General features: G+C 41.7%; 1 protein-coding gene across 5 annotated transcripts in view; it reads right to left on the reverse strand.

Moving 5' to 3' along the window:
• The window catches only part of ACACA (acetyl-CoA carboxylase alpha), a 277,348-nt gene that overhangs the window by 126,543 nt on the left and 125,189 nt on the right, over positions 1-25,616 (reverse strand). For all 5 annotated transcript variants that reach the window (XM_061142719.1, XM_061142724.1, XM_061142721.1 and 2 more), the window contains 10 exons: positions 25,100-25,234; positions 24,382-24,528; positions 23,186-23,374; positions 22,080-22,180; positions 20,918-21,006; positions 15,516-15,640; positions 5,350-5,463; positions 4,066-4,179; positions 2,942-3,031; positions 979-1,097 (listed from right to left, as the gene is read on the reverse strand). In XM_061142719.1, the coding sequence (XP_060998702.1) occupies positions 979-1,097; positions 2,942-3,031; positions 4,066-4,179; positions 5,350-5,463; positions 15,516-15,640; positions 20,918-21,006; positions 22,080-22,180; positions 23,186-23,374; positions 24,382-24,528; positions 25,100-25,234 (1,223 nt within the window). The remainder of the gene's footprint in view (positions 1-978; positions 1,098-2,941; positions 3,032-4,065; positions 4,180-5,349; positions 5,464-15,515; positions 15,641-20,917; positions 21,007-22,079; positions 22,181-23,185; positions 23,375-24,381; positions 24,529-25,099; positions 25,235-25,616) is intronic.

A 25,616-nucleotide genomic window follows, 5' to 3' on the forward strand; every position in this document is an offset into this window, starting at 1 on the left:
TGCTATTGCTTTGGGTGAAGTGGCAATTCAGAACAGAACCATTTCTGTTGTCTGTAACTAAGGATCCCCAAAGACAAGGTACTTTGTAATACAGAGTGAAGAACCAAAGGCCATAAAGAAGAAATGGAGGGGGTGCAGTTTAAGATTGGCTGTGGTTATTTATATTTCCTGTGGTATTACTGAGGAGAATGAAAGTACGGAAGGGAGATGACTAGAGGTGGGGAGGAAATTCCTAGGTTTTTCACTGCCTGGGAATACTTTTAAAAAAGAAATGAGATTATTAGATAAAGTATTTCCATCTTAAAACCAAAGCAATATTTTGGTATTATTGTTAGAACTGGAAACAAATTTCCATATGTACATTTTTTTAAGGGCGTAAGAAGGTAAAATTAATGGAATTAACATAGCTTATGTGAGTAATTTACTTGAATTTAAGTTTGCTTTCTGAAGTGTGCTTTTTAAAAACTAAATTTCAACTGCTAAATTTACATGTGTGTTTTTGGAGAGATCATGAAACTGGTTCAGGTTCAAACCACAGCAAACATAAAGGGAAAAAAGGCATTCCACCCAAAATATTTTTACATCCTGTTGACTTAAACTGCTATAAATGTGATTTTCTGGCAAAACTCCAGAAAGTAAAATGCCAGTAAATTCTTTCTAACTTAAAAAAAGAAAGAACTATGCCTCCTCCGTGACAGAACACAAGTAAAAATGAATGGAATAATCTTAACCTTGTATCTCAATTAGACCATACTGCCTCCTCTCTCCAGGTCAAATATCAAAAAGTAAAAAAAAAAAAAAAGAAATAGCTGCCAAGAGGCTCTTCTCTCATGGTTTAAGTGTATTCATTGTCTGCTCTACATTTCTAGCTAAAAAAATCACCACAGAGAACGGTCACACACATTACCCACTCCCCACCCCCACACTCTCTGGATAGCGCTCTGGTTGGCTCAGGTGCACGCACCAGCTCAGACTCACCTGTTTGGATGCGATGTGGGCAGCATGAACTGGAATTCCACCACGCAGGTGTTGTCCTTCAGCTGCCGGTGTTGTACGCTATTAAGTTCATAGGCTATATAAGCCCTTCGAACATACACCTGGTTAAAAAATAATCCTCAGTAAATACACTTGAAAAACAGAAACTCAGAAGCAGTTAGCCCAGGGAAAAGAGTCCTGAAAAGAGACGTATGGTGCAGAAGAAGGTGGTCTATGCTGACAGAAGTCCCAGTGCTGAATACATACATACATACCTTGCTTTAATCAATAAGGCTAGAGTCTTACAACTATACCCATGACTATAAATGGAAAGGAAACCAGCCTGCCTCCGCTGGACACCTCTAGGTGTGCTGAAAGCCCTTTACACTAACCTAAACTCGAGAGAAACTTTGATCATTAGCAGAAGAGCATACAGAACCATGACTGTTAATTCATTACACATGATGATTTCAACAGAAGATAAAATCAGGGACTTCCCTGATGGTCTACGATTAAGAATCCACTTTCTAATGCAGGGGACATGGGTTTGATCCCTGGTCCAGGAAGATCCCACATGCCCCCCAGGGCAACAATCCCATGTGCCACAACTACAGAGTCCACATCCTCTGGAGCCTGCACGCTGCACCTGGAGAGGAGCCCAAGCACCACAATGAAGATCCCACGTGCCACAATGAAGACCCGATGCAGCCAAATAAATAATTTTTTTTTGTAAAAAGAAGATGAAAGCAAACAGGGAGAAAAATGAGAGGTGCTGATTCTGGGCCACCTGAGGCGTGAAGATACAAAACAGAAACAACTGAAGTACAGTCTCACTCATTCACTATCTTGTATCTTTCTTCTGTTTCCCCACTGGCCCAAATCAATTTTACATTGTTCATATTGCCAAAATCCTAGGCAAAATCTGAAGGCATAATTTGACATATAATATCTCAAATACACTAACTTGACTCAAAGAAACAGCAACAAGCTGTTTCTCAGGAAAACCTGTCAGTTCAACCTCATGAACTTCACAGCCAATTTGCCGTGCACACATGATGGAACGTGGACTCCTATCAGCATGTGAGGTATACAAGGAAACTTTGCATTAAACAGCATAAAAGCATCGTAGAACACTTAGATGTTTTCCAGTTTTGGTATTTACTGAGTGGGATTCATGACCGTCTCCCCACAGAATACAAATAAAAAGTAACCCAAAGGAGCATGCAGAAGACTGTAGTGTCACATCACGTAAAAATCATCTAAGACACTCCTTTTCCTCACCTCCAAAAAACATCTTTTGGCAAACTTTACAGCAGTATTTGGGGGCTTCAATTTTTGTGCTTAATGAGACAGGTATGCTACAGTGGACACAGCAAAGTCCGTGAGTCAGAATGAGCTGGGTTCAAATGCAAACTCTTCCACTTATTATCCATGTGAATATAGACAAGTCACTTAACCTCTCAGTCTTACTTTCTTCTACTTCATGAAGTATTTGGAAGATTAAATGAGAAAAATAAAGCACCTAAAGCACAGTTCATTAAACTTTCCTTCTCATGCTGAAATAGTTCATAAGTTCATAAGAACTGCTTGACAATTCAGAATATGACTAGAATCCATTTTACTTGGCCCAAATCACAAAACGGTACTGTTCTGATCAGCCACATATTTTTTCACTTATGGTATTACAGGGCATCCTCATCACTATGAAATGGAAGGATTCAAGTATCTGGAAAGTAGAACTGAAAAATGCTGGTAGCTGTGACTGGAACCCAGAAACTGGTGATCAGCTGACAGACGTGACTAAGAGCAAGACCGAAGTCCAGCATTTATTTCAGAGGAAAAGACTCTACTCTTGAGAACCAACGTTACGGCCAAAGAAGAAGGACTGATAACAATAGCCAAGCAGGCAAAAGGAGTCGGCCAGAAGCTGAGAAAAAGGTGATGTCATGTTACTTTGAGAACCCACCTCCAGAGCTGCCATCCTCACGACCTGGTTGCTGTGATAGAAGAAGTTTGGTAGGACATCAAAAATTGACGTTTCAGACAAGATGAGTTTCTGGAAGGTACAAAGACAAGCTTCAAACATTACATCCATAAGAGAACAATTCCGACGGACAATATTTAGCATTAGAAGCATTAGTGAAACTTTAAGCATTTTGTCTGCAAACTTGTAAACTTATCTTCTCTTTGCATGAACTTACCTTCTCTCTGCCTTGGCTTCCTCAGATACAAAATGGGGAAAATAATAATACCTATCCTCAAGAGCTGTCGTGTTAGACAGTATGTGTAAAATTCTTAGACATGTATTAACAGTGCATTAATTATATGCTATTAAATGTTTATGGCTATTATTATCCTTTCTGACATATAGCTGAACTTAACGTTTAATATATTGTCTCAGTACTCCACTATGGTAAACCATAGATTTGAACTCTCTATTTCAACTATGAACCAAATAAAGAAAAATATCTTCCCCACCCCCAACTCCGTCCCCACTTCCTTAGTTTCCCCAGAAGGAAATATGAGAGAAAGCCGGAAGATTCCCTTGGCTAGGTATGATAATATCATTATTTCCAAGTAGAAAAATACAAAATCATTCCTGAGGAAATGATGTTTAAAAAACAACAGTCAAGGTTCTTTGAATTAGCAGCAAAATTAGCCAATATTCTTTCATAAAACTGGCTCTGTACAAAGCCTAACAGCAAGAATTAAAATAAAATTACATGATTATTTAAGTAGCTTTTCCCTGTTTAACTTATTTATACATCTGATTTCAAATATCAGAAATCAACCAGCACTACCACTTCATTGTGTCCTAGAACACTTTCTAGATAAAAGCACAAGAGGTGAAGACCTCAATAGGACACTTCCATCAAGGCCAGCCTATAAAACTTTTAAGCTAAGCCACAATTCTAACAGCATTTTTATGGGGAAAAAAAAAAAGTACAAATCATCTTATAAAGTCAACAGATGAAACTTTATTACACAGAAAATCATAATTGACTGAACTGATTACTTAATTAAACTCTGCTTGGGAATGAACGGGACAGCAGTGTAGAGGGGTAGAAAAGGGCTGTAATGTATGTATACCTGCAGGTTCTCGATGCAAAACTGATGTCCGTACATGTCAATGGCTGATAGGAAGATAGACTCAACTTGGTTGTGGCGAAGCTCATATGATGGCAAATGGGAAGCAATAAGAACCTAGAGTGAGAGCAAAATAAGAGGCGCTGAGTTCCTGAGGGAGTGATCATTCTAGGCTCCCATTAGGCAGCTCTGTACAAAAGCAATAAATATAAATCTGGGTGTGCTGGCATCAAAGATAAAACAGAGGCTGAGTACCAGCACTTCCGGGCCCTGTAACAGAAAGCCAGGGCCACCAAGTACTGCGTCTCAGGTGACTCTCGCCATGATTTGCGTGGTGAGCGATCTCCAGTGGGGGGTCGGGGGAGGGAAGGGAGAGCAAACCACCTCCATCAAGCTCCATCAGTGGTGCTGGGGACTGCACAACTAGCTGCTAATTGGGAATCAGGCCTGGCAGGGAGCAGCTGTAGGGAGGGGGGACGCTGCAGAGCTAGCCTCTTGTAACTCTAAAGGGGAAAGACAGACTAGGAAAAGCTGCTCCGACAGCCCCAGGTACTCGGTAGAGGAGAGGGCGTCAGAATGTGACACCCACACGTGTGAGGGGCAGAGAGAACGAAAGCAGTGTCGCAGACAAAGAGGGACATGGTGGGACCTGAATACCCTCAGCAGGTCGCTCAGAGGTTCAATAACTTTGAGTAATTCAGTGACATGGATGCAATTGTAGAGAAAGCAGAAGGTCACTGAACAGCTTCAAACGCTGCTTCCTTGTCGATGCCCACGCACTGGAACACAAACACAAAGGGAGTGCCAAACCCTGGCTTCCCTGCTGAAACCTTCTGGGGTGGAAATGCAGACTACGGGGTGAAACTAACTGGACTGCTCTGGGGTCGCGCTGATTGCCAGCACTGAAGATTCATTTCATCATCTTTCTGCTTTCCACACTTGATGCTTTGCTATAGACTTAAAAGTTTCACCTGCTTCTAAGCTTCCTTTGTAAAGTAAGAAATATTACACCTATTGTCTTCCTTCAGTTTCCTTTCCTCCACCTGACTTATAATGATAACGGGACTTTATGATGGGGGTGGGCTCCTATTTTAAAGAAATTTGAGGTTAATCTTTTCCATTCTCTTTAAAAAAACATACAGCACATGAGAACATTTGTTCTGAAGGCAATGAGACATATGTGGGAAACTGCATGACCTTTGGAAGGTGCTGGGGAAGAGCTCATGAACAGACTGCCCAATCTGTGAAGACCATCCCTCCCTCCGGATAACCAACTCATGTCCTTACCTGGCGCGCTCGCAGCGCCACCTTCGCGTTGGTGGTCTTGCTGAGTTGAGTTAGCTCTGTGAGGATATTCAGCAGCTCATCAGTGAGGGTGGGGTCCCGGCCACACAGCTGATCCTAATTGTTAATGTGACAAAGAACATACACATCCATGTTAAAAAAGAACTAAACACGGAACTCTGCTCAATGTTATGTGGCAGCCTGGATGGAAGGGGGGTTTGGGGGAGAATGGAGACTTGTATATGTGTGGCCAAGTCCCTTCCTTGTTCACCTAAAACTATCAAAACATTGTTAAATTGGCTACTCTGCTGCTGCTAAGTCACTTCAGCTGTGTTCGACCCTGCAGCCCCCATGGACTGGAGCCCACTAGGCTCCTCTGTCCATGGGATTCTCCAGGCAAGAATACTGGTGTGGGTCGCCATTCCCTCCTCCAGGGGATCTTCTCAACCCAGGGATCGAACCCACATCTCTTATGTCTCCTGTGTTGGCAGGTGGGTTCTTTACCACTAGTGCCACTTGGGAAGCCCTAAATTGGCTATACCATAGTACAAAATAAGAAGCTTAAAAAAAAAGAACTGAGGTGGTGAGAACTTTGAATTGGGACAAGGAAATAAAAACAAAGTAAAGAGAGCTGGATTCCTAAGATGCAAACATCCTGTTACCTTTATCCTAAACAGTGTGATAAAGAGATCCCAGAGGAAGCTGCTGCCAAGGAGAAGCCCAAGGCCCTCAGCAAATCAGACTCAAAATTCCTAATGCATTTCTTTATGAACCAACACTATACTTTAAACACGCAGAAGAAGTGATCAGAGACCACTAAAAAGGAACAAGGGATTCTGGGTAAAAAAATAACAGATGATGTCTCAAAGTTTTAAGAGGTTTTAAATAATATAAGGCCTAAAAGCTTTCTTGGTCCCTCTTCTACTTTTGGAAAGAAGGAAGAATAAGGCAAAAGGAACCACTCCTGGTGGTTTTCATTTCACAAACCAAATGTTCAGCATCCCAGGAGGGCACAGAACAGAAACATAAGCACAAATTATTCATTTACAAACACACGCTGACAATTCTATACCCCAAATCATGTATCCTCCTGCTGTACCAAGAACCATTCCATGATATCTAAACATGGTGAATCCTTAGATGCATTAGAGGGGAAAACCAAGCTCCTACTATGTGATCCACGGTGTAATTCAGGACTGGGTCCTTAGTCTCCAAAAAATTAAAAAATTTTAAGAAAAAAAATCTCTATCATATTTTGAGAAAACGTATTTCTCCTCCAGTGCAGTATCAGTTTATTCCCTAAATTCACCCATTGTCCATGTAATTTTCATCTAAACTGAAAAAAAAACTGCAGATGCAGTTTTTATAAATGCCCATCATTCTTGAAATTTACAGAGCAATCAGTAACAGTAGTTTGTAACAGCACATCACATAGCTCCCTCTACTTGGAGTTTGAAATAAGTGCCTTTATATGTTAGTCTTTTTTTAATATATTCTCCCTCACCCCACTATCAAACAGGACATGAATGACAGCCAGATCCTAAATGGCTTCCTGTTGCTGCCTTTAACCTTTCCCCTTTCTCGATTATTGCCTTTTTCTTAAGGAATCTCCGTTTCATCTTTAACCTTCCCCATCTCAGGGACCCTCCTTGTAGTCCTTCACCACAGCAGTACAGCTACAAGTGTGGGGCTCTGGGGCAGACACACACTTCCCCAGGCACTGTTTCTGCAATCCCTACCACCTTCCACATCACAGGGTAAACAGTTTTGGAGTACTCAACGCTAACACGCTGGAAAGACAGTCTCTCAAACATTTTAAAGCAGGAAATATTTTCTGGTTCCCCAATCCACGACCAGAGGTCTGCTCCAGAGCAGTAAACCATGTGATGGTATTTACAGTTAAGGAAGTACAAGTATTGTTTTCACCCACGCCAACAAAGGTCCGTCTAGTCAAAGCTATGGTTTTTCCAGTAGTCACCCATGGATGTGAGAGTTGGACTAAAAAGAAAGCTGAGCACTGCAGAATTAATGTTTTTGAACTGTGGTATTGGAGAAGACTCTTGAGAGTCGCTTGGACTGCAAGGAAATCCAAACAGTCCATCCTAAAGGAAATCAGTCCTGAATATTCATTGGAAGGATTGATGCTAAAATTGAAACTCCAATACTTTGGCCACTTGACGTGAAGAACTGACTCACTGGAAAAGACCCTGAAGCTGGGAAAAATCGAAGGCGGGAGGAGAAAGGGACAATAGAAGATGAGATGGTTGGATGACATCACTGACTCAACGAACATGACTTTGTGTAAGCACCGGGAGTTGGTGATGGACAGGGAAGCCTGGCGTGTTGCAGTCCGTGGGGTCGCAAAGAGTCGGACACGACTGAGCAACTGAACTGAACTGATGCGCTCATCTGGGTGGAAGAAGAAGTGACTGTAAATTCAGGGCTTGGTTGAGCATATGGTCACAGACTGAAGGACCTGTTCTTCCCATCCCAGGGCACAAAAGAAAGAGCAGGGAGAAAATATAATGAAGTCTCATCTTTTACTGAGAACTCAGGAGCAACAGAATTTCAAGGGAATATACAAAATCACCAGCAATGGAACCCCCTGGCAGCCTAATGGTTAGGACTCTGTGCTTTCATTGCTGAGGGCCCAGATTTGACTCCTGGCTTCACTGGTGGCTCAGAGGGTAAAGCGGCTGCCACAGTGCCGGAGACCTAGGTTCGATCCGTGGGTTGGGAAGATCCTCTGCAGAAAGAAATGGCAACCCACTCCACTATTCTTGCCTGGAAAGTCCCATGAATGGAGAAGCCTGATAGGCTACAGTCCATGGGGTCGCAAAGAGTCGGACACGACTGAGTGACTTCACTTTCTTTTCTTTTCTGGGGAACTGGGATCCTGCAAGCTGCACAGTGAGGCCAAGAAACAAACAAAATTAATAAAATCACCAGCAAAAAGACTATAACAAAACAGAAGGAAAGAAGAGATAACAGTGGGTAAGGAAAACAAGATAAGCTTTTCCTACCTAAATCCCTGTTTACCTAAGAAAGATAATCCTTTCTGAGGTACTTACTCCAGTCTTCAGAACTACCCTCTGAAAGATCCCAAAACCTAAGCAATGTCCTGGGTAACAGACTCAGCTATCCACCAGGGAAGCCCACTCTGCAAAAAGCCAGGCTAAACTCTCAATACAACAAAAACAAGCACAAGCCAACAATAAAAGTCAGCGCAACAAAATAGAAACACCAGCCACCTACTCAACCTATATCGGACTTGATGTGGACTGGTTTCCCTCCAAAGGAAATCCAGGTTTACCTTTCCAGATTACATTAAAATAATCAAATAAAAATGGAGTTACCAGCTTGTCTAACTACAGATCACATTCTAACTAAAGCACACACACACAAAACTACTTAAAACCTTTTCATTTCTTCTTTCTACTATGAGAGAGGGGGGTAAGAACGGGGGTAGAGAAGCTTGCTTTCTGTAAGAAAAGTGAACTATGGAGGTTAGAAAAAAATAATAGGGAAGTAATTATTCATTCACGATCACCAACTGACAATCTTCCTGGGCTCCCAGTGATAAAGTGCAGAAACCAGACCTTTCTGGAATATGAAATATCAAACACAGTATGAATAAACCACTACTTCCATTAATTTATCATGCCTTGACTACTATATCCTTCTACTTTTCTGTATGTTCATTCTATTCATTTTTGAGAGTTTGATATTGAAACTCCAACTGAAAAGCTTAATTTATCTACTTAAAAAAAATAATTGTAACATATAGCAGAACTATATGTGACTTTGTTCTGTATATTCCAAGTCTCTTGTAAATGTGTTATCATACTTTCATAATTTAAAAAATAAAAGAGAAAAAAATTAAAAATAAAAAAATTATTGTGACTTGAAAATTTTGCACTCGTGTATTATTTTCTCCATCGTCATCACTAGAACTTAGGAAAAGACTGGCAATAGAAGATTGTCTTGGAGAGCAATCTTCTCAATCCTCTCCTGTCCTTAGCCTCCACACAGAGGTCAGGTCCTGAAAGAAACCACGAGGGATGGAAGGTGACTCTGTTACCAGAACCACCCATCCTAAGACATAAACCTCCAAGAGGAAGTTTATGGGCCCCTGGCCTACAGACAGGTGTCCTGTGGGCCACTGGACAGCCCAGCATCCCCATCTGACTCTGCTGAACATTCTGTGACAGTTAACACTAAAGGGTGATGGTGCCAGCATGTGTTTCCTCAATGTAGAGAGGCAGGTTCATTTAACGAGCCTACCTCCTGGTTTGGGGCTTACCTGCATAAATCTGCAAGCCAAGATGAAAATTATTTAGTAATGGTTAAGGGTGGTAGCACACACTTATTTCTTGTTTTCATTCTTAACCTGGGTGGCAGCTAATCGCAAGGAATAGCTCAGATTTGCAGAAATATAACAAGCATGCTTAAATGTCAAAACTTTTGCCAAAGTTATGCAGCTGACTTCCAGGAGAGCTCCACACAGCCAACTTGATCCTCACATCCTAAGATCTGAAGGCAATTCAAAACGAGAAGAATGTGATGTAATGGGTAATGTTCTCGACGCATTAACTACTGTCCAGATGGGTGAGGCAATAATCCCCAAACCAAAAATGGACTGGCAACTTCTTCTGGTCACAGCTAGATGTTTTTAAAATTCTTTAATTGGAGGAAAACTGCTTTACAATGTTGCTTTGGTTTCTGCCATACAACAACACAATTCAGTCATAATTATATGTATATCCCCTCCCTCTTAAGTCTCCCTCCCTTCCTCCATGCTAACCCCTCTAGGTCATCACAGAGCACCAGGCTGGGGTCCCTGTGCCATTCAGCAACTTCTCACCAGCTCAAAAATGCTGTGGGGCAGGTTTAACAAGAAATGCTATCACCCTTATTCAGTAAACCTGGGTTTACTGAGAAAGACTTTCTCCTTTATTATATATTAGACAAAATTATTTGCTGTTATGTTGAGAAGGATGGAAGGGTGTTTAAATGCTCTGGGCTTCCCTGGTGGTTCAGGTGGTAGAGAATCCGCCTGCAATGCAGGAGATCTGGCTTTGATCCCTTGGTTGGGAAGATGCCCTGGAAGAGGGCATGGCAACCCACTCCAGTATTCTTACCTGGATAATCCCTGTGGACAGAGGAGCCTGGCGGGCTGCAGTCTTTGGGGTCGCCAAGAGTCAGATATGACTTAGCGATTAAGCACAGTTCACAGTCTAAACCAAATCAGAGGCTCATAGGCATGCCACTACTCCTAGCAAAGCATGGGCCGTAACACATTCATGTGGACCACACCAGAAATAAGACAGAAGTAGTGAGGGAAGACTACTCAGAATCAAGGTGGGTACAAGACACATAGTCATACATCTAGAGCTGTGAAGAGGTTGATCCTTTTCATCAGCACAAAATTTGCTTAAAGAGTCCCTCAAACATCTCTGAGCAAACATAAACAATGTCCTAAGCGTTTTCCTATAAAATTAAGAAATAAGAGCTTTCAAAAAATAAACTTCCTTTGTTTTCAATGTGGCACAATGTTCCTCCACATGGAGAAAACTGGACAAGACTCTTTAGCATTTTACTTGATATTTTGCTCTCCAGATACAGTGAAAGATTGGACGAAATTTGCTAGTGAGACAGTGAGGCAAGTGATGCCACCACCTGGAAGGCAGGGTGGCTTCCTCGGAGCGGCACACATTCTGCAACACTGATTCTCAGAAGCTTGACCTTCTTGATTCCCACCCTCTAGGTTCAGAAGGCCCAGACATCATCATCTAGTTCAGCAAAGCACACCATCGACAGCCCTACTTCTAGAAAGCAAAGATGGGAAGGCTGGGCATATAACCATCGATCAGGAAGCCAAGGTAAGCAAAGAAAGGGGATCCAGCAGAGAATGCAAGCTGGGGGAATGGAACGCTGCCATAGCCAGGTGATAGCCATCAGAGAGAGTAATCCGAACAGCTGAAATGGCTTTTACCAGCCACCCCCCTCCACTAATGTAGATGTGGGGTGGGGGACTGGACACCCCCCCAAAAGAAGGCAGATTGGAAAGCAGCCCTGTTCCAGCCTTCGTCCCTGCTCCCCAAGTCACTGCTAGCCGATCCTCAGCTCAGTGACAGCAATTAACTTCTTGTTTTCCAAATCTCTGGGACGAGGTCAAAATAACTGATATTTCAAAAGCAATTTAATGATATAAAAGCCTACAGATGTTTACCAAGTTTTCTTTTGTTGTTTTTTTTTAAAGACAAATGTGAAATGCCAAAAGAAAGAAAAGGAAGAATCCATCTTTCTGGTTCACATCTTCAACCTTCCTCCTCCTTCCCCCTCCCCTTCCCTCTCCCTCCTCCCTGCACCCTCCTCCCTCTCTCCCTCTCCACCCCTCCTCCCCCTCCTCCTCCTCTTCTTCCTATTCATCTAAACCAAAACACTAAACAAACGACTCTTTTCTCCAAAGAGCTCGGCCTGTTGGAAAGAAAGTTTGGGTACCATCCACGCAGGTAAGAAGTAATCAGGATGACAAGGTGGGGGAAGAAAAGAACTAGCAGCAAGCCAGAGTCCCATTGGCTTCTGCCTGTCCTGACTGGCAAAAGCAGAAAGCACAGCCTCAAACCAGCTCTCTGACAGGGCCCAACGCCTCTGCAGCACCCCCCGTGTAATTACACACTTGAGTGACTGGACTCTGAAGAAAATTGAAGGCCTGAGCTCCGAACAGCTGCCATTTTCTCTCTCCATCACACCAGCGTGATTACTTGAGAAATGAACAGCCCCAGCTCAAAGCTACTCCAGAATTCTCTGAGGAAATATGGCTCCGTGTTCCAATAATGAGATTCTTAAGGCAAGCGTTACTTACAATCACTCCGCAAAAGGAGCGAGCCGAGCCCCTATATCTTACAAATTAGAATTTAAGAAACCCAGCGACAGTCTTGGACAATCATTACTCTTCTGCTGCTCCAAGGTTTCTGGGCTTTGGTCTATTTTTAGTGCAGAAAAACTGTTAAGTCCTTAAAAAGGTAATCATAATAACATGAAAACTCACTACAATTAGCTTCCTAACAGGGCAAATTCTACCCCATTTTTAGGTACAAACTGACAGATTCTTCCACATCCTCATCATTGCCTTTTCCTGCCAGAAAAGTCTTGGCTTTAACCAAAGGAGAATTAGCAATCCTCTTTATTAAAATTTAAGAAAAAAATCTAATTAGTCAGAGGTTTCTTCCTTCTTCCAATTGAGAGAAAGAAAATCAGCAGGTTGCCAAAGGTAATATCTCCTTTGCTGAAACCCATCACTTGGAGAAGCTGAAATATTACATTGTGCTGATATTTTTTTTTCCTTTCAAATGCATCTGCTGGTTTCCCCACCGTCTAGCCATTCTAGGGTAGCAAAGGTAATGAACTCTCCCTATGATTACATATTTTTTAAAGTGGCTATTTCTAAAAAATGTTATATCCTCCAGAGTTAGCCACCTAGGCAGATAACTGAGAGAGTGGCACTGTTGTTAACCAGAGATGTGAAGTAGATAGTTTCCTTTCACTCTGAACCATGAAATAAAATATAGCAGAAGATGTATAGTTTTTTTTCCTCCAAGAAGAAAGGATGGAATTAAGGTTCCAAGAATGCCAATCCCACAAAAAGGCAAGAAAGAAAACCACAGGAGCAAAAAGGTAATATAGTCTCCCCAAAACACAAATATGTAGCAGCAAGGCAATTAATTGTTCATGGAGTGGGAAATTGTTCGTGGAATGGGACTGGTGGGGGGAGGTTTTGAAGACTAGTCCTATTGTCCTCTGATTCCTAGAATGAGCCAGAAAAACTGGCGAGTGGAGAACTTACAAATCATCTTTAAAAATCCTTAAGCCCACAAAAATTCTACCCACTGGTCAAATGTACATCAGTCCCACTCATGTTTACTAGTCTCACTTCTCATTGCCTCTTTCTACTAATCCTCAAATTACTGAGTTATGGAGACAAAAGCATGTATCTACTACCAATACAATAATCTGAGCTTAGACGTCCATATAAATAAGACAGAAAGGGGGATCAAAGAAGATGAGGAATAAACTTAAGTGTTTTTTGAGTCAGGGAGGAACAGTACTAGACTTCTAACAGTTGTTTTTTGTTATTAAGTTTTGGATATGAGAGCCATTGCTGACATTCATAGAACAAACAAAAGTTATAATGGGACAGTACACTGGCTAGATAGGGCTTCCCTTGGTGGCTCAGTGGTAAAGAATCCTCCTTCCAATGGAGAAGACACAGGTTTAATCCCAGAGTTGGGAAGATCCGCTGGAGAAGGAAATGGCAACCCACTCTAGTATTCTTGCCTGGGAAATCCCATGGACAGAAAAGCCTGGTGGGCTACAATCCTTGAGGTCATAAAAGGGTCAGACATGACTTAGCAACTAAACAACAATAATGGCTAGATAAGAATCCATTTTAAAGCTCCTGTCATGCGTGACAACAGGAATGGGGAAACATGAGGCAACTTTAAGTAAAGTCAAGGGCTTTGAGTTCTTGAGTAAGATGATATGAATAAGCCTCTTCAATAAATGGTGCTCGGAAAACTGGACAGCTACATGTAAAAGAATGAAACTAGAACATTTCTTAACACCACGCACAAAGATAAATTCAAAATGGATTAAAGACCTAAATGTAAGATCAGAAACTATAAAACTCTTAAAGGAAAACACAGGCAGAACACCCGATGACATAAATCAAAGCAGATTCTCTATGACCCACCTTCTAGAGTAACGGAAATAAAAGCAAAAGTAAACAAGTGGGACCTGATTAAACTTAAAAGCTTTTGCACAGCAAAGGAAACTATAAGCAAGGTGAAAAGACAACCCTCAGAATGGGAGAAAATAATAGCAACTGAAACAACTGACAAAGGATTAATTTCCAAAATATACAAGCAGCTCATAAAACTCAATACGAGAAAAACAAACAGCCCAATCAAAAAGTGGGAAGAAGACCTAAACAGACATTTCCTCAAAGAAGACATACAGATGGCTAACAAACACATGAAAAGATGCTCAACATCACTCATTATTAGCGAAATGCAAATCAAAACCACAATGAGATATCACCTCACACCAGTCAGAATGGCCATCATCAAAAAGTCTACAAACAATAAGTGCTAGAGAAGGGGTGGAGAAAAGGGAATGTTCTTGCACCACTGGTGGGAATGTAAATTGATACAGCCACTATGGAAGACGGTATGGAGATTCCTTACAAAACTAGGAATAAAACCACCATATGACCCAGCAATCTCACTCCTAGGCATATCCCCTGAGGAAACCAAAACTGAAAAAGACACATGTATTCCACTGTTCATTGCAGCACTATTTACAATAGCTAGAACATGGAAGCAACCTAGATGTCCATCGATAGATGAATGAATAAAGTTGTGGTACATATACACGATGTAATATTACTCAGCCCTAAAAAGGAATGCATTTGAATCAGTTCTAATGAGGTGGATGAACCTAGAGCCTATTATACAGACTGAAGTAAGTCAGAAAGAAAAATATCATATTCTAACGCATATATACAGAATCTTGAAAAATGGTACTGAAGAACTTATTTACAAGGCAGCAGTGGAGAAACAGACATAGAGAATAGACTTATGGACATGGGGAGAGCAGAGGAGAGGGTGAGATGTGTGTAAAGAGTAACATGGAAACTTACAATACCATATGTAAAATAGATAGCCAACAGGAATTTGCTGTGTGTCTCAGGAAACTCAAACAGGGACTCTATCAACCTAGAAGGGTGGGGTGGGGAGGGAGACAGGAGGGAGGTTCAAAAGGGAGGGGATATATATATATATATATATATACCTATGGCTGATTCATGTTGAGGTTTGACAGAAAACAACAAAATTCTATAAAGTGATTATCCTTCAATTAAAAAATAAATTAATTTTAAAAAATGATATGAATAACTGGCAGAACAGTTCTTTCCCAACTGGAGCAGGTTCCTTCAGGTCAAGGACAAAGATGGGCGTGAGAAACTATTAACCCACAACCCAAGCCCCACTCATCCCAGAATCACATAAGACAGGAGCTGTTCCTCTGACCATAGCCATCACAGGGAGAAACACTTTTTTTCACATCATCAACCATCCTTACAGGTTCTGAAAAATGGTACTCACGATAAGCATGGTGACCAGCAGATTCTTCTTGGTGACTTGAGCATGAGAGAAGATGTAGTTCAGCACAGTGTTCATATCACTTTTGTTCTCCTCCCGGAGGGCGAACACACATTTGTCGTAGTGACCTACAAGCAGCAAAAAGAAGTGGTCACCACCCACGGATGCACGTTCACATTTACATGCTATTTAGAAAATTAATAAGCAGTGAGAAGAAACATCTTGAGAATTTTCTTAGATTTCTATAAAATTGGCAGTGTGGTTTATTAAGAACAACTCTGGGCGAGGAGTCAGTTAATCTGGTATAAAAGCCCTGGGCTCAAAGCTTAGCTCTGTTATCAAATTGTGATGGGCTCCTGGGCAAATCACTTTACCTCTCTAAGTCTTATTTTCATTTAAAAAATTTGACAGGTGGGGAAGGTGTGTCTTAGGGCCTGAGATCCACTCCCCGCCCCCCCCCCCCCCCCCCAGCCTTACTCTAAACTCTCTTATTTAGCTTCCTGCAATGATTTCCTTGGGCTTCCCAGGTGGCACTAGTGGTAAAGAATCCACATGCCAATCCTCAAGAGACATGGGTTTGATCCCTGGGTTGGGAAGATCCTCCGGAGTAGGAAATGGCTACCCACTCCAGTATTCTTTCCTGGAGAATTCCCTGGACACAGGACCCTGGTGGGCTACATCCATGGGGCTGCAAAGAGTTTGACAAGACTGAGCACACGACCTGAACAACATGGTTTCCTTAGAAGAGAGGGTTCGGCTACTTAAAGAGAAATGTCAACACCATTAAACCCCAGCTAGAGATTCTGGTTCCATGCTTGACTCACTGAAACTGTTTTACCCCAACTAGAAGGCATGGTTTTAGTTCAAAACTAAAACACCCAAACTTATCAGTATCCACAAGAAGGATGGCTGCTTCCTCTGGAATCAACATTTTCCACAAAGTAGTTAAGCAATGCCTAGGAATTCCAAATCCAAACCAAGGCACAGATCAGGGAGAACCCTGAATGAAGATAAAAGGTCCGTAGGGAGAGTACAGTTATGCATATTTTCACTGGCCTTTCACAAGGCCACCAGGGGCAGGTTAGTTCTCACTTTTGTAACAGAAGCATAAGCCTCAGGTATACCGTAGTGACTTCTAACATGGGATGTAAGTAATATTCAGATCTTTAGAAAACAGCTTACCTCAGAATTAAATTTACAAGTAAAGGAGAATGAGCATCTGAATAGTCTCAAGGGTCAGAGTTTTTATGAAATCATGGAAATACTAAAGGATTATCACTTAGTTGAGACTACATATTAAGTTACAAACGGGAACAGTGGCATTCAAACTGCACTGCCATGGATTCCTAGAACGTAAAGCACAATCAACCAAGGCAAATCCACTTTTATCTGTTGTTGTTGTTTTTTTAAGATTATTTTGATGTGGACCATTTTTAAAGTCTTTATTGAATTTGTTACAATATTGCTTCTATTTAATGTCTTGGGTTTTTTTGGACCTGAGGTATGTGAATCTTAGCTCCCCAAACCGGGATCAAACCCACACGCTCTGCATTGAAAAGCAAAGCCTTAACTGCTGGACCACAAGGGAAGTCCCTTATCTGTTTTAAATATTAGTGACTGACATAAGACTTTTTTCAAAATCAAACTAAATATATTTGAAAAACAGTGAACTTCAATATTTAGAGAGCTGCCAATTTCATTAAAGATCCAATTGGGACAAAATGGAAGCTGTTGGTTATCCTATATAAATTCATATTTCTCCTAAGACTTAAAGTGACAACAGAAATGTATCTTGGTAATGGAAATTACTAGGGCCAGGGGAAATATGAAGAACATTTACCCAGGGGAGAGGCAGTGGAGACACTAAGCAGAAAGAAAGCAATGATACCAAGTGCCTCTTTTAGAAAAACTTTTAATTGTGAAATATACATTCAGAAGAATAAACACCCAATTAACTACCATCTAATAGAACATTTTTAGTATCTTTGAAGGTTCTATGTGCTCCTCCTCAGAGATAACCACTAAACTGAATTTTATATTAATCATTCTTTTGCTCTTCTTTACATTTATCACAAATGTGTGTGTGTGTATATATATATATATGTATCCATGTATGTATATATTCACTTTACCTGTTTTCAACTTGATAACAATGGAATCATTGTGTTTGGATCCTTCTGTAACTTGTTTATTTCCCTCACCATTATGTTTTGGAGATTCATCTTTGTTCCATTTTCACTGCTATAGACTAATCCATTGTAGGAATATACTAGAATTCAATTGTCTATTCAACTTGTGTATATTTGGGTTGCTTCCAGTCTTTTTTGCCACCAACAGTCCTGTATATGTCTCCTTAATAAACATGTGTAACAGTTTATCTAGAGCATATCATCTAAGAGTGAAATTGGTTGGTTGAAGAATATAAATAAGTTCAACTCCATTATGTACTGATGAACTGTTTTCCAAAGTGGTTGTAACAATTTGCACTTTTACTTGCAGAAGTGGTGGAAGATGATGTGAATTTTAAATTTTTGCCAATCTTACTATGGTTTTGGTTCAGAGCTATCTAATTAGTAAAAGATCTAACATCTTTTCATTAATCATTTGGGTGTGATCATTTGTGCTTCCTCTTCTGCAAATTATCTTTTTTTTATCTTTTGCATATTTTTCTATTAGGTCGTCTTTTACTTATTGACTCAAGGCAGTGCTCTATAGATTCTAATCCTTTCTCAGTTGCTATGATTTGTAAATATCTTCCTCCACTTTATGGCTTGTATTTTCAAAGTCTTTTTATGGGATCATTTCATGAACAGAAGTTCTTCAGTTCAGTTCAGTCTCTTAAGTGAGGTCAAGCTATTTATCCTTCTCCTTTATAGTTTGTTCCTTCCGGTTGTATGTGACAAAATCTTCTTGGTCCTGAGGTCATAACGATATTCTCCTAAAAACTGAGTAGCTTTGCCCCTTTAGCATGTGTTTAAGTTTTAAATTAATCTGGAATCGATTTGGGGGCATCTTGTCTAGGCATCTTTTTTTGGAGGCTGGGGGTGGTGGCAAATGAATTATCCATTACCCAGTAGCAAACTATCCTTTCCCATGACTTACAACACCTGCCCTGTTGTAAAGTAATTTTTCATATATCTGCCTCTGGGTTAAGAGAGACAATGTTCCATTGTTCTATTAATCTGTCCTAACACCAATATCACAATCTCTTCATTAATATGGTTTTATCTCAAATCTTGATATTTAACTGGACAAATATCTCCACAGTGTATTTCTTTAGAAGAATCTTGGTTACCTTTCTTTCATGTGAATTATAGAACTAGCCTGACAAATTCCATAGAAATACACTAGTAAGATTTTTATTGGAAAGTCAATGAATCTACAGGTGAACTCAGGGAGAATTAACACTTTACAAATATATATATTCCAATCCAAGGCCATGATATTTATCTAGATCTTCTTTATTATTTCTACTGATTACAACTTTCCCCAAAAAAGGTTGCACATTTTTTTGTTAGACTTATTCCTCAAAATTTCATATTTTGGGTTGCTATTTCAAATGGAATATTTTTCTAAACAGCTATTATACCATAAAATTTTAATTTTGTATACTGACTTTTTAAATTTATTTACTTAATTAATTTACTTTGGCTGTGCTGGGTCTTTGCTGTGGCTCAAGCTTTTTTCTCTAGCTGCAGAGAGCAGGTGCTACTCTCTAGTTGTGGTGTGTAGGCTTTTCACTGTGGCGGCTTCTCTTGTGGAGAGCACGGGCTCTAGGGTGGGTGGGCTTCAGGAGTTGCCGTGGGTGGGCTAAGTGGTCATGGCGCATGGGCTTCGTTACTCTGTGGCACATGAGATCTTTCCAGACCAGGGATCGAACCTTGTCTCCCACGTTGGCAGGCAGATTCTTTACCACCGACCTACCAGGGAAGCCCCATATACTGACTTTTGTATACAGCAACTTTGCTAGATTTTAAATAATCCTAATAATAAACATGTGGATACTTTGAGGCTTTCCGAGTAGACCTCATGTCATATATAATAGTGGCTGATTTATTTCTGTACTCCTATCCATACACCTTTACTCCACTCCTCATACTTTTTTGTTCTTTTTCTTGCCTTACAAAAGCAGCTGGGATATCCAGTAAGATGCTGAAGAGCAGTAATGATGGCAGGCATTCTTGTCTTAATCTTAAAGAGATTGCTTTCAACATTTTACCACTATGTATGATGTATCCTATAGATTTTTTGGTAGGAGAACTTTACATGATAAAGAGTACCATTTCATTCTCAGTTGGCCAAGGACTTATCATGAATGGATAGTCAATTTTGTCAAATGCTTTTATCATCCATATCTTAAGATGATGGCCATGTTTTTTCCTCTTTTTATGCATTACATGATAAATGATTCACATATTAATCAAGCTTACACTAGTGGGATAAAGACAACTGGGTTGTGACGGATTATTTTACACACTGCCAGATTCAGTTTGCAATATTTACTTGAGTATTTCTGCTTGTCACCAGTGGCAGAGTCATCCTTTAAGGATGGAAAAGTGAGCAAAACAGAGCAAAGAGCAGCAAGAGGCAATCTTTCAAATCATGTGGTGTTTCACTGCCATCTTGTGGCAGAAAGCAGTGTCCACAGTATGTAGCTTTAAAATCTTAGCCATGGTGTTTGAGACTTAGTAAGTCATTTAGTGATGCTATAGAGAATGATGGATAAATTCCACCTTAAACAATACACTGAAAAGCACTGGAAAATCTGAGCCTTTTTCAGATGCCTGTGGTTCATTCCATGGATGAGCTGCTGAGAGGCAAGCTCTTCAGATAGGCTTTCTCAATTTCAGCCTGGTCTGACTCAAGTAACCCTCACTATACATGGTCAAGAAGAGGCCAATAGGGAATGCTAATCTCTACTAGAGAAATTCTCTCAGCCCTCTCACAGAAGCACACCGATTTACAGTCTCATCAAGTTGTGTTTTGTTGTTCTTTCTTTGGTGCTAGTGGGACAGAGCAGTTTAGTTTTTAACAGACTGGTGAAAGGAGGAACAGGGCTGTCCATGTCAAGTGCTGGTGACAGGATGGACTGGCTCAGCTGTCGCTCAGCCCTGGAAGGAGATGTTCTCAGGTACAGAGCCTCAGGAAGGAGACGGTCTCGGGTACAGAGCCTCAGGAAGGAGACGGTCTCGGGTACAGAGCCTCAGGAAGGAGACGGTCTCGGGTACAGAGCCTCAGGAAGGAGACGGTCTCGGGTACAGAGCCTCAGGAAGGAGACGGTCTCGGGTACAGAGCCTCAGGAAGGAGACGGTCTCGGGTACAGAGCCTCAGGAAGGAGACGGTCTCGGGTACAGAGCCTCAGGAAGGAGACGGTCTCGGGTACAGAGCCTCAGGAAGGAGCTTACCGTTCTGGAACTGTGTCTCTACTCGCAGGTACTGCCGCAGCAGGTCCATCACCACAGCCTTCATGTGTCCTCGGATGCCACTGCGGTACCTAGGCAAACAGAGGAAGGTATAAATAAATAAGATAAATTCAAGTCTAGAAGAAAATCCTGACAGGCTAACACCGTTAAATAACCAACCATGAAATAATAAACCCAAGGCTCAGGACTTACTAGGCTTCCTACAGAACGGCTTTCCCTGTGTATATAGGACAGGATAGGAGCCAGTCTAGAATCAATTAACCAGGTCAATTTAAACTCAAGCCGGCTTCCCTGGTGGTCCTGCGGCTGAGAATCTGCCTGCCACTGCAGGCGACGCAGGTTCGATCCCTGCTCTGGGAGGAACCCATGTGCCATGGGGCAGCTAAGCTTGTGCGCCACAACTACTGAGCCCACACGCCCGAGAGCCTGAGCTCCGCAGGAGAATCCACCCCCGTAAGAAGCTCGTGTTGCCCGCAGCTAGAGAAAAGCCCTTGCTCACGACAGTTAGAGTCTGTGCACAGTGACGACGGCACAGCACCGCCAAAAATAATAAATAAGTAACATAAATCCAAGTCTAAAAGAAATGTGCCACAGACAAGACTTTTTTTCTTATAAAGAAATGGAGAAAAAAAAGAGAGAGAGAGAAAACAAGACCAAAACCACTTGATAGCCCTACCCAACAACACACTGGTTCAGTCCCCCATTGCTAAGCAGAAATGATCACCACACCCTTGAAATGGCTAAGGGAAATCTGAAAATTTTATGAATATCTTAAAGTTGAAAAAGTCCTGTGAAGATACCTTTAGCCCAATAGTTGATCCCATGAGCTAATAAGAGTAAATGTCAAAGAGGGCCCTATGCCAGAAAAAAAATTTCAAGGGAAATTGTAAGGAAAAAAGAAAACAGTGAGATTCATGCCTTAATAATTGATGGAAAGGTGCCGAATAGAAAGAAGTCATCAGAAACACTAAGTAGAGTTAGCTCAGGATTCTAAGATATTTAGTAGACATAGGTATTTCCTAAGACACGAGGTGCTTTCTAACTTCTCTAAGGTGAACTGAAGGTAAACCTCTTTGTGATTACTGAGAAGGAAGGAAGGTGTGGGGACGGGCAGGTCTGGGACGCTGGAGTTCCATGTACCTACCTCTGCACTAGCTGGACGATGCTCTGAGTGTTCATGAAGAAGACTTCCCGTTCAGATTTCCGGTTCAGTGTGGCTGCGTGGCTATCTAGGATGTTGGCAATCTAAAGTATAAGAAAGGAGAAAAATGAAGCCCGACTCAACAGAGGGATCCAAAACATTAGCCTGCATAATAGCATCAACACTAGGAATCCTGTTGTTGTTTTTTTCAACTGGAATATAACTGCTGTAATGTTGTGTTAATTTTTACTGTACAACAAAGTGAACTGGCTACAGGTAAACATATCCCCGCCCTCTTGAGCTTCCCCCCCACCCCTCCCCCATTCTGCTGTCTAGGTCACCACAGAGCGCCGAGCTGGGCTCCCTGTGACGTGCAGCAGCTTCCCACCAGCTACCTACTTCCCACATGGTAGTGTGTACACGGCAGCGGTGCTCTCCTGACTCATACCACACCCCCCACCATGCCCACGTGTCAGCTCCCTCCATCTGTGTCTCCACTGGAATTATCGTCATTGGAACGTGATAATTTCTATCTTTCACATGTTGAGCACAGCTGAATGCTACTAGGCATAGTTTAGGGGTTCATTCATGATAAATAAGAAAGCAACTTCTATTTCTTTCCCCCTTTGCCAGATGAACTAACGAATGCATCACAAAAACTAGCATCCTTACCAGAGGTCCGGACAGGCAAGACATGCTTAATGCCCCACTTGTCCGGCTTTACCCCCTACATGTAAGTCTGGACCAGAGGCAAAGAGTAATAAGCATGCTGTCGAGGTAGTAAGGAAGTCTCTGATGAAAGAGCTACAAATATCCACCTGCTTTAGAATCACAAAAATACTTCTAATCAGGGTGCAGCCCCAGGGACAGAACTCTATGGGGTACACAACCAATATGCTTTTCTCTTAACCACAGATACCTTACATTTCACACCCAACACTTAACTTACTGGGCTTGCATCATGAGGCAGATTTGCAAAGGGCACAATGCTTAAAACTTCAGAAGTACAATACCCAGACAGTGAGGAGGATCCAAACAGGAAGGACTCCTCCTGCAAGAACTCTAGTGTGGGCATCCAGCAGACAACGACAGCGTTAGTCTGTAAGTACCTGCTGGCTGGGAAACTGACAGAGGACGGATGTGATGTTGCTGGCATACTGAGCCATCTCCTTCTTGATAGACTTCTCCACATTGGGTGGGATACGACCAGAGACACTGGTCATGATATCCTGCAATTCTAGGAGAGGCAAGGAGGGGTCTCTGAGGGTCTTCATCAACCGTTCAACCCAGTCTTTCACCTGAGAAGAAGGAAATAATAAAATAGGATCTGGACAAAATTAACATAATCCCCCAAACAAAATTATATGTCTGAATTCACTACCACACAGTACAGGCATACCACGCTTTATTGTGCACTGCTTTATTGCACTTGCAAATATGGCGGGTTTTTTTTTTTTTAAAAACTGAAGATTTCATGTAAAACCCTGTGTTGAGCAAGTCTATTGGCACCATTTTTCCAAAGGCTTTGCTCACTTCATGTCTCTGTGTCACATTTTGGTAATTCCTGCAGTATTTCAAACCCTCCACTAGCAAAACCATTACGACTCCTTAAAGGCTCAGGAGATGATTTGCCTTTTTTAACAGGAAAACATTTTTAAATTTAGATATGTACATTTTTTAGATGTAACGCTATTACACACTTAATAGACCATGTGCCTGCTAAGTCACTTCAGTCATATCCGACTCTTTGCGACCCATGGGCCCACCAGGTTCCTCTGCCCATGGGATTCTCCAGGCAAGAATACTGGAGTGGGTTGCCACTTCCTCCCCCAGGGGATCGTCCCAACCCAGGGATCGAACCCACATCTCATGTCTCCTGTATTGGCAGGCAGGTTCTTTAACAATATGTAAACATAGCCTTTCTATGCACTAGGAAAGCAAAAAATTCATGTGATTTTCTTTCTTGTAATATTCGCTTTATTGAAGTGGTCTGGAACCAAACCTGCAGTATCCCCAAGGTATGCCAGTACTTACTTTGAAATTATAATATAAACAACTAACATTGTCATTGTTCACTGGTTTAAATCCCAATTAAATGTGAAGTCAATGACAGAGATAAGAAGCAAGGATATAAAGACTTCAAATCCTACAACTAATACTGGCAGAATTTTGGTCAAACAGCTTTCCCTTCCTCCCTCTTAAAAAAATTCCCTGTATGAATTTTAAACTATGTTGGAGAACACCCATTCTCCAAGATGTACGCCTGCTCCCCTACCCCACCCCACCTACGAAAATTGACTCATACCCTGCTGCTAAAGAAAGGATCTGGAAGGCAGTATCCGTTCATCACGTTGACCAGATTATCCAGGACATAGTGGAACACTCGATGGAGCTTCTCGCCTCTGAGCGCTGTGCTCTGGATCTGTGGCAGACTGCCTGTGTGAAGCTCAGCCTGTCAACCCCAAATGAGAGATCAAGTCATCCACTACCTTCAGACACACCACTGCAACTTAGATTCATCATGTAAAATCAAGACTTCCCTTTAGGGGCTTCCCTGGTGGTCCAGTGGTTAACAGTCAGCCACCCAGGTGGAATTAAGATCCCACAAGTGGCGGGGCAACTAAGCCTGTGCAAAACAACTGCTGAGCCCGTGTGCCACAGCTAGAGAGAAACCCTCACACGGAAACAAAGAGCCCGCATGCCGCAACTCAGACCCGATGCAGTCAAAGCAATTAATAAAAAAAGAAAGACTTCCTTTTACCACACCCAGCGACAAGGAGAGAAGTCAATGTGAGAAGCATCATGAGAAAAAGCACAGATTCTTAATATCATAGTAACTCATAAATTCTAGATGCATGATACCAAAGGCACAAATACAAAGGCATAAGGCATAAAATGAGGGGTAAAAAGCTGAAGGAAAAACTGAAAAACCAAGGTTTGAGATCACTTGCCTCTCCAAACCACCCCTACTGTGTACCCAGCTCTTGGAGAGCAGTATTAAAAGTGTCTATCCACCTATTTACCTGCTGGACCTTGCTGGGGTTGTCCAGTTGCATTTTGGCTATTACACAGCCCGGGTCAAGAGCTGCTCCAGGCCGCTTGACGTAATGGATACAGCCAGACTCTGCGGCTGTTAAGGTCATTACCATCTTCATCACCTGCAAGGAAAACTAAAATCTCTCAGGACCTAGCTTTAGGGATTAATGACAACTACTGATAGTTCCCATTTCTAATGTTTAAATCCATTTTTGCCATGGTTGGTTTTGACTTGTCTTATACTGAGAAATGATGAACAATTTATCTTCCTCACACCTGTGGATCCAGGTACTTACTCTATCTATGATATCCAGACCAAAACCTAAGGATCATTCCCACTCCTTTATCTCCCTTATCTGCCAGTTACCAAGCCAGGTCAAATGCATTGTCTAAACCTCTCTCAAAAATCTTCCTGTCTTGTCAACTCTTTGGTTTGGGCCTTTATCATTTCTGGTTTAGAGGAATTCAGACATCTCCCAACAGGGACTTCCCTGGTGGTCCAGG

Source organism: Dama dama, chromosome 5 (genome assembly GCF_033118175.1).
Source record: "Dama dama isolate Ldn47 chromosome 5, ASM3311817v1, whole genome shotgun sequence".
Classification (NCBI taxonomy): Eukaryota; Metazoa; Chordata; class Mammalia; order Artiodactyla; family Cervidae; genus Dama; species Dama dama.